Source organism: Danio rerio, chromosome 12 (genome assembly GCF_049306965.1).
Source record: "Danio rerio strain Tuebingen ecotype United States chromosome 12, GRCz12tu, whole genome shotgun sequence".
Classification (NCBI taxonomy): Eukaryota; Metazoa; Chordata; class Actinopteri; order Cypriniformes; family Danionidae; genus Danio; species Danio rerio.
Window position 1 is genome coordinate 4,510,001 of NC_133187.1, and position 10,565 is coordinate 4,520,565.

General features: G+C 34.8%; 1 protein-coding gene across 2 annotated transcripts in view; it reads right to left on the reverse strand.

Moving 5' to 3' along the window:
* Positions 1–3,543, reverse strand: part of si:ch211-180a12.2 — a 31,032-nt gene extending 27,489 nt beyond the window's left edge. For both annotated transcript variants that reach the window (XM_001920910.8, XM_073918112.1), the window contains exon 1: positions 3,420–3,543. In XM_001920910.8, the coding sequence (XP_001920945.3) occupies positions 3,420–3,471 (52 nt within the window). In that variant the 5' untranslated portion in view covers positions 3,472–3,543. The remainder of the gene's footprint in view (positions 1–3,419) is intronic.
* Between the last annotated feature and the right edge of the window lie 7,022 nt (positions 3,544–10,565).

The following is a 10,565-nucleotide window of genomic DNA, read 5'->3' on the forward strand; positions in this document are numbered from 1 at the left end:
ACCGGCCCATCTCAGTTCACGACTTTTTAAATAAGGTCATTTCCAATTCAGTTTCTAAGGACACTGTCACGTCTTTTTTCAAGAAAACAGCTGCTTTAGAACTACAATTTTCAACAACCCTAACAATCTATGTCTTAACAATAAAAAATAGAAGAAAAAAAAATATTAATTTTTCAGATGATGTTCGAACACGGGTCGGCCGTGTCATAATTAAACATGCTAACCACTGGACCACAGTGGCGCTATTAATCTGATGAAATAAAAAGAGTGGAGCTGCGGCAAAATAATGAATAAAAAGAGTGAGGCTATGGTCAAATAAATAAATAAATGAAATAAAAATGCAACTGCTGAGAGTGCAAGCAGCTAGGGACACCGGCCCTCGTGGCCAAAAAACGGACCGGCCCACCGGGAATTCTCCCAGTTCTCCCGATTAGCCAATCCGGGCCTGTTTACAACAACCAATCAGCTCGCAGTAGAAACAGCAAGCTACACCCACTGTTTTTTTTTTTTTCATTTAATATTCTGTTTCTCTAGGAACTGTGGCACAACATGGAAAAAAATGGTCACAGCTTCAGATTCATGCAGACTTTTAATTTGCAGGATCTCTCGAAAGCTGAATTTAGATGCACCTGATTAAGGAAAACCTACGGAAGAAATGGGGGCGTGTGAGAGATCTGCAGAGTGGATGGCAACATCAACAGCCTGAGGTATCAATACATTTGTGAAGGATAGCGCTCCTCATACTTCAGCCTCCACATCAAAGTTCCTGAAAGCAAAGAAGGTCAAGGTGCTCCAGGATTGGCCAGCCCAGTCTCCAGACATGAACATTATTGAGCATGTCTGGGATAAGACAGAGGCGTGAAGATGAATCTAAAGGATCTTGATGAACTCTGGGAGAAACAGGAGTGATTTGAGTCAAGCAGAGATGTATGGATGCAGTCCTCTAAGCTCATGATGGAATCAGACACAATATTCATTCTGTTTCCACTGCAGCAGGACTTTATATTCTATACTGGACATTATTTCTGTTCAGTGACAAGACTTTTGTCTAAGCAAAGTCAGACCTTACCGTCCTAATTAAATCAGTAAAAATCAAGGCATGATCATGTTTTATTTTGGTAAAATCAGCGTAATCTAGAGGCCTTTGCCTTTCATAAGCCACTTCTGATACCAAATGATCAATTAGAAGTCAAGTTATTATCTGCTGTTCTTTAAACCTGGATAGGCGACAAGACTTGTCAGGTAGTGTATTATCATTTTTCTGTTTATTTATGCTCTTGAACTGCATTATGGGACCTTGATCTTTCCAACAACAACCCTTGATGTTGAAAAGTTTGAAATACTGACGTTATTGACATTTTAATAGTTTAAAGTGATATATTGTCTGGATTGGTGTTGTAAATTACTGTACAAAAACCTGATAATAAGCAGCCAGTACTACTACACTGTAAAACCAAGCAGTCAACTTTATCAATTGAACAGAGTGTAGTTAACTCAAAATTGACTGAAAGTTAATTCTGCTAATTTGAAAAGAGTTTTGAACTCAGTGTTAGAGAAGGTAGAGAGTTATTTAAATACCTCATTGCTTCAACTTAAATGGAGGAAGTTAATAAAGTATACTAAAGTTTGTATATATATATTTTTTTTCTCAAATGGTTTAAGTTAACTTACCTTATTGGGTTTTACAGTACTCTGGTTTGAGTTCTTTAGATTTATCGGGGTTTAATGCGCTCAAATTGCATCGTTTACTCAAATCAATTGAATTCACAATACTCATTAGGATTAGTTTTTGAACTAAAATGCTTTGTTGCAATCAGTTTCCTCAAACTGTTTGAGTTACCTTAACTTTTTGGGTTTTACAGTGCACTGCTATTTTACAGACTTATTTCTCTCAGTCTTAATACAGTTGAAGTCAGAATTATTATCATAATTTCTAATAGCTGATTTATTTTATCTTTGCTATGATGACAGTAAATAATATTTGGCTAGATATTTATCAAGACACTTCAATACAGCTTCAAGTGACATTTAAGGGCTTAACTAGGTTAATTCATTCATTCATTTTCTTGTCGGCTTAGTCCCTTTATTAATCCGGGGTCGCCACAGCGGAATGAACCGCCAACTTATCCAGCAAGTTTTTTAAGCAGCGGATGCCCTTCCAGCCGCAACCCATCTCTGGGAAACTAGGTTAATTAGGTTAGGGTAATTAGGCAAGTTATTGTATAATGATGGTTTCTTTTGTAGACTATCGAAAAAAAATTAGCTGAAAGGGGCTAATAATTTTGACCTTAAAATGGTGTTTAAAAAATTAAAAACTGCTTTCATTCTAACTGAAATAAACGGAATAAGACTTTCCTAAGTAGAAAAAATATTATCAGACATACTGTGAAAATTTCCTTGCTTTGTTAAACATCATTTGGGAAATATTTAAAAAAGAGAGAAAATAAATAAAAGGGGGGCGAATAATTCTGACTTCAACTGTATATATCATTTCAAAATATTGTTTAAAACTACTGAAATGTAAATGAAATTTACTTTGTTAAACTGCAGAGTTAAATTTCCAACATAAAAAGTCAATGTCCCACAATGCAATTCATAACCACAAACAAACATGAAACACTAATGAATCACAAAATCCAGACACACAGCTGTTTTAAAATAAGCTGTATTACGGTGCACTCATGACAGAGTTATTCTCATGACTAGAAAACACAAGAGTAATCTCACAAAACCAAAGAAATGTCTTACTTTTTCAGAGTTTTCCTTTGTATTTATGATTAAAATGTGAGTCTCTGTTTGCAAAGAACTTGGGTTTCCCAAATGTGTGTTAAATATGGAACAAATTTTGGATAATTCATTAAAATTATTTAATTTAAATCTTTAGGATTTGTCCATATTTTACCCTTGTGTATTTTAAACACTCAACCTGTGATGAGGATACACACATTTCTGGATGAAAATATGATTCACACAGTTATATAGACAATAACAATAACACATTATATATATATATATATATATATATATAGAGTTTGCTAATCATGAAAAATTAATGGAAATCAATCAATATTTTTTTAATATAAAAAAATATTGATATTATAAAATAAAATGCATTAATAAATAATTCAGGAGCATATTAAAAAGAGCTTTTACATAAAAAAAATTACATATTAAAAAATATATCTAACTCTTCTATACCATCTTATAATGTCATTTATTTACTTTAAGTATACTTCATTATATCAACAGCATTTAAATGCATTTTCCAGCACTCGCTTTGAATTACACTGAATTATTATAATCCAATACTGATATTCACATTCAAACAGCTTTCGATTCAAATATAATATTGCAAATCTATAAGTCTAGCACTTGCATTACAGAAAAGCGTGTTGTTTTTGTAGTGGACATGTACTCACCTGCCTTTATTAGGCCCAGCAACCATAAATAGGACAGGACTTTAAACTTCATGGCGATTTACTGGAGCCTGAATGTACTCCTTATCATTGCTCTGTTTCTTTCTTTCATTGCTTCTTGCTCTTTGTATTGCGTCCTGAAAAACACACTTATATAGGGGCAGGGGACAGTAGGCGGGGATCAAGCGGGCTGAAAGGAAAAGATGCTGAACGCTCGTAAAAAAAAAAAAAAGTGGGTGTATAAACTTTATATCTACTGTTCAATGCAGTCATTGAGTTTGACCACTGAGAGGAGAGAGAGAGAGAGAGAGAGAGAGAGAGAGAGAGAGAGAGAGAGAGAGAGAGAGAGAGAGAGAAAGTTAAATGGTGTGAAGAGGGTAAACATGGGCTACTAAGTGAGGAAGAGAGAGAGAGATGTTCAAAGACACATTTAGGACAGTGGTCACTTAAAATTCAATCTGGCCTCCATCCAGTGTTCTGGACTACTTTACATTCATGCTGTATAGTGACCCAACTCAATTTGGGGATCACCAGCGGTCTTGAGTCTCTGTAAAAATAACTGTACTTCCATGCAGTGTTTGGTGTAATGACTTATCAAGTAAGTGTTTACTGTAATTAAATCAGTTAACCACTGAAAGAAAATAATAATAAATAAAATAATATCTATCTACTTGCAGTTAGAATGTGTATGTGCAGCTTTAGCCTATCGAGTCTATTTATTTATTTATTTATTTATTTATTTATTTATTTATTTATACAGTTGAGGTTTATTTGTTTATTTATTTATTTATTTTAATATTTGCCAAATGATGTTTAACAGAGCAAGGAAATTTTCACAGTATGTCTGATAATATTTTTTCTTCTGGAGAAAGTCTTGTTTGTTTTATTTCGGCTAGAATAAAAGCAGTTTTTAATTTTTTGAAAAAAACATTAAGGTTAAAATTATTAGCCCCTTTAAGCTATAGATTTTTTTTTCAATAGTCTACAGAACAAACCATCATTAATAACTTGCCTAATTACCCCAACTTGCCTAGTTAAACTGATTAACCTAGACTTCAACTGTATGTATACACCTTTTTATTTTAATTTCAGTCATATTAATGACTAATATGCAAATGTTTACATAATTTATATACAATGCAGTTGGTAATATGTTCTACCTTTTAGTAGATTTATCATATTTGTTTACCAAAGAGTGCATCTAGAAAGATTTACATTGTAAACGTTAAATAAAAGTAGGTTAAAAAGTATATTATAAGGAGGGCCAGACAGAATCTGTGGATATATATATATATATATATATATATATATATATATATATATATATATATATATATATATATATAATTTTATTTTTTTTGCTATTTCTGTGCAGAATTTTGTAAGCAATAATAATTAACCCCCCAAATCATTCATTCATTAATGTTTCCTTGGCTTACACTGTAAAAAAAAGAATCTTGAGGCTTGTAATTTTCATAAAAAAATTTGATGTGGTCATTAAAAATAATGTTCTTATTTAATTTAAAAAATATATATTTTGAATTTGTTTTAAAATATTGAGAAGATTTTGCTCATAAAATCAAGAGTTAAATTTCATTTTTTTTTTAAAGCAAACCAGTGCAATTATTAGGCTTAATTTGAGAAAACAATTAAGTTGGCAGTTCATTCTGCTGTGGAGACCCCTGATAAATAAGGGACTAATTCCATCAGACATACTGTAGTTCATTCATTCATTCATTTTCTTTTCTGCTTAGTCTCTTTATTAATCTGGGGTCGCCACAGCGGAATGAACCGTCAACTTATCCAGCACATGTTTTACGCAGCGGATGCCCTTCCAGCTGCAACCCATCTCTGGGAAACATCCATACACACCCATACATACAATTTAGCTTACTCAATTCACCTGAACCACATGTCTTTGGACTTGTGGGGGAAACCGGAGCACCTGGAGGAAACCCAGACATACACGGGGAGAACATGCAAACTCCACATAGAAACGCCAACTGACCCAGCCAAGGCTTTTCTGTGGTAAATTTAAAAGTAATTTAAATACATTTTATAGACATAATTCTTTTTTGAAGTAACTTACATACTTCCGCAAATGCTTCCATAATAGGAGGACGGCTCTCTCTCTGTGTGTCTCCACCTGTGGTCAAACATTAACTTAATAAAGAGTTTTAAAAGGTTGCGCTATGCAATATTTATAGCTCTGACCACACAGTAAAGCAGCTTTATTAGTGGATCAGAGTATTATTGTCCATGACTGGAGTTCACACTCGAGGGTCAGGTGTATATTTGAGGATACCGTCATTTGTGTTCAGTGAAATCAGTGCTCTATCAAAGCTTATCTCCAAGCACGAAGCCAAAGATTAGATAAATATGGATATCACGGTGGAGATCACAATGTCGGCTATCAGTGCAAATAACGCATTTCTCATTGGCTATTCATGTTTTAAAGTGCGATTTATTTTATGTAAAGACAATATTAGCAATATTTTTGTGAAATTGTGATTTTCTTTTAAATTATTTATCAAGTTTTGTTAACAAAGCAAGATAATTTTATTTCAGTATTTCCTATTATATTTCTTTCTTTTGGAGAAAGTCTTATTTTTTTTGTTTGGTGAAATAAAAGCAGCTTTTATTTTACTAAATATATTTTTTACGGTTTATTAGTACATTTTTGTTGATTGGCTACAGAACAAACCCCTGTTATCCAATGACTTGCCTAGTTAACATAATTTTCTTAATTAAGCTGTTAAAATGCACCTTAAGCTGAATACAAGTATTATAACAGTAAAATTAGAGTAGTTATAATATACTATAGTAATTGTAGTAGCATAGTAGTGTACTAGAAAATATTATTGTCACAATCACCAGCAATTTAGGAGTTGCAGATTGCTGGAGAACTACAAATCTGTCACGGAGCTGCTACCATCATGTCACTTCAACTACCATCATGCACCTCACACACACACCAGTTCTTGTTTTCTTTCCTGATTGCACAAACACAGCTTGAAACATCATAGACAGATTACATGACTATATATTCACCTCACACACACACACACACGCACACACACACACACACACACACACACACACACACACACACACACACACACACACACACACACACACACACACACACACACACACACACACACACACACACACTTTGCCGAGTGTTGTTACATTGCAAAGCATTTTCTTCAACACAGGCTCATTTTAAAAACGTAGCCCTATATTAATTTTAGGAGATCGCAAATTACAGTATGTAGCCAGAGGTTGGTATGGCTGCATTTCACCTTTAAAATGAATGCTACGGGGCGATATGACGCCGTTCCTTTTTGCACTTACCTCCATATGGACGGCTTTCCCGCTGTTACCAGTTTGTCCAGTGGCTTGCTGCGAATGTAAGCAGGCTTGAGACGCAGAGAGGATTTGACTATGACAATGGGGTTCGAGTCTGGCAAAGAACAGTTCCAGATAGCAGGTAAGACAACAACAAAAGCCTAAAGAGAAAAATAAACAAGTAAATAACAGAGTGAGAATGTGGTAAAATCGGCAAACGTGGTAAAAAAAATCAGGCTGCTACGAGGACTTTTTTTTTGGATTGCTTTTTTTTAAAATTGTCAGTTGGGTTTGGGAAGTGAGTGGGCAGGTCAATCAGTGCTTTTGAAAACACTATTGGTTGGGATTAGGGGTGTGCGATACTTCCAACTGTTATGTGAGTGCAGTGTTGCAGCGCTGAGCATCGCATCCAGTGTGTGATCCGCTTAAGTGTTCCTTGCCTTGCTTCTTTGTTTATCTTGTTCGTCGTCTGCACCGACATCTGCCTGTGACCACAACTACTCTATTGGATGTCTCTCATGATATTGTTTATTCCTGTTTGACCATTGCCTGTCTGATTAAGCTGCGAATAAACTGCGTTTGGACTCTCACGTCTGTTGTCATTAAAAAAAAAATCATATTAAATGGCACTTAAGAAAAATTAAAAAAAGAATCAGAATTTTATTATAATCATTTTGACTTCAACAGCATTTAAAATAATAATCATTCGAATTCTGCATCTGTTTTCTCTCTGGAGTTTAGTTGTGAGATCTCCCAGCTGGATCTTCAAGTAAACAAGAGGGTTAAATTGGGATTAGAAAGGTGAATTAAGAATGGATGAGTTGTGGAAGAGATACAGAGTGCAAAGAAAAGGAGTAAAAAACGAAGATTTACAGTGACAGAGGAAAAGAAAGAGAGAGAAAATAAAGAACACAAGGGCCCCTCAGATGAGGATAAAGGCTCCACTGTTAGACATTCACAGCTCCTTTTAACACAGTTGTGTGTTAGTGCTCTATAATATAATGGAGATTGTTAACATCATTAAAACAAACTTATATGACCAATAGAAATGTACAGTGGTGCTAAAAACAGTTGTAAACAACCACATTGAAGCATTAAGAAGACACTTTTATGCAAAGCAACTTGCAGGAAAGGTTTACATTTGATCAGTTCTAGCTTTTTTCCCTGCATGGGACTCGAACCCAAAATCTTGCCATTTCTATTGCTGTTGCTCTATTATTACAGGACTACTACAGGAAGGCAAATAGTGTATATTTTGTAAATATGGGTTTGCATTAATATATATGACGTAAATAAACTTTCAAAGACAACAGAAGTTGTAAAAAAAAAACAAAAAAAAACGTAATAATCAACAGATATGGCTGTCATTTAATTAAAAGTGAATTTATTTTTTATAAAATTATTTACAAGTATTTAAAATATACATATTAAATGTGCTTGTTTATTAATTACCCTTAAATAATGTCATTTGCTTCACTTGACAAATCTTTTTTTTTTGTTTTGTTTTGAACAGATATTTTGAAGAATGTTGGAAACCTGTAACCATCGACTTGTGTATATTCGCTTTTCCTACTATTGACATCAGTGGTTACCCATTTTTAACGTTCTTCAAAATATCTTCTTCTGTGTTCAGCACAATAAAAAACTCGTAAAAATTTGGAAGTAATTGAGGGTATATATATAATTTTTTTTGTAATATTTGGTTTTATTTAACATTCATAAGATATTTAACAAAAACAGTACAATATCAATAATAAAAAAGAATAATTGACTAGGCTTGCTGTTGGGTTAACATATATTAAATTCTGGGTGAACTATCCCATTAACTAAATTAAATAACAATGCTAAAGTTAGTTTGAAAAGATATAATACATTTTATTCTGCAATATATCACAAATTTATAGATTATAACCCAGGGGTGCCCAAACTCGGTCCTGGAGGGCCGGTGTCCTGCAAAGTTTAGTTCCAACCCCAATCAGGCACACCTGCGCTAGCTAATCAAGCTCTTACTAGGCCATGGGTGAGCAATCCTGTTCCTGGAGATATACCTTCCTGCAGATTTCAGTTGCTACCCATATCAAACACACCTGCCTGTAATTATCAAGTGGTGTTCAGGTCCTTATTAATTGGTTCAGGTGTGTTTGATATGGGTAGCAACTGAAATCTGCAGGAGGGTAGATCTCCATGAACATGATTGAGCACCCTTGTACTAGGCCCTCCAAGACTGAGTTTGGACACGCCTGCTATAACCTCAGTGACTTGCATGAATTATAAGATATTTACTGCCACCTAGTGTTTGAGTTTTTTTGTTATTTAGAGTAAAATATTATAAAGAAAAATCTCATATTTCCTATTTAAAGGGAAACTATTGTATTATGCCCCTTTATGCAAGATGTAAAAGGAGTCTTTGATGTCACATGAGTGTGTGTGTGAAATGTTTGAGCTCAAAATACCACCAAAACTATGTTTTACAACTCTTTGAAACTGACCCTTTAAGGGTTTGATCGAAATTGTGATGTTTTAGTGACTATTGCTTTAAAATTAAATGAGAGTGTGCTCTTTTCAAAAAAGGGCGGAGCTATAGAACATGTGTGTCAGCATAGTGGCAGATTCAAAAACAAGATTAATGGGTGGGGCTTTCGCCCTCTAATGACACGTACAAAGGTAATAATCTTCTGTTCCTAAAGGTTGCTACAAACCAGATAAACAACCTCAGCTATTCTCCACTGCCTTGGCAGCACCTACAGATATATTTAGATCCAGTAATAAACACACGCGTAAGATGAATTTGGAAATATACAACATGCTTGAATGACACGCTTTGTTATCTCTAAAAGCGGCAGCTCTAAATGTATTGTTTTGGTCTATTGACTTGGAATTTCTTCTTAAAAGCGTCTGCAAGATAAATGAGTGGTGTCTGGATGCTTCAGTATGTGATTTAGCAAGCACTTGAAGGAATGACGCTACAGCATGACATTAGTCATGCCTATTGTTCTGCAAAATCACTCCTTTGTGATTGCTATAAAAGCAGTCGTGTGTCAATCAGACATTTAATGAACAAACTTTACGAACAATACACAGCTTCCCGGTGTGACTGGTTATCCCTTTCAGTAACTATCCAAACCAGCTTCCAAACAGCCATCCAATCCAGCCTGTGTTCTGGTAAAAAGCAGCAAAATGTAATTTTTTGTCTGCAAATAAATGCAATTTTATGTTTTAAGAGATACAAGGGTGAAACAAAGAACATTTTGAATTTAAACGTCAAGCTCTGAAGTGTTTTATTCGCAAAATAAAAATCATGTCTGATTTAAATCAACCCTTATGTTAAAAGAACTGCAGAGTCCAAATCAGAGTTAGAATGATAACGACATGGAGGAACTTTTTAGCAATCACTAATCATTTTAAAAATATAAATTACTGTATATAAGCCTATAAGGGCCTACTCACACTATGCCATCTGTACCGTGCCCAGGCCTGTTTCCCCGGATTGTTTGAGAAGTGTGAGTGCGCTGAATCGGGCTTAAGCACGGTTCACTTGGCCGGCCGGCGGTTGGAAGAGGTGTGCCTGAGCGCCATTCACTTGGGCTTTGGCGCGGTACGCTTGTGTGTGAGTGCAAAACGTGCCAAAGCCCGAAACTGAAAGCAAGACGTGACTTTTAAGGGGCTGTTTCATATAGATTTATTAATCATTCTTACTGTTCAGTGAACTGCCGTAGTTTATTAAAGACGCAAACCTCTCACTGCACGACAGCTGCGTGCCTTCAGCAGAACTCCTCATTCCTGCAGCACGAGGGCATT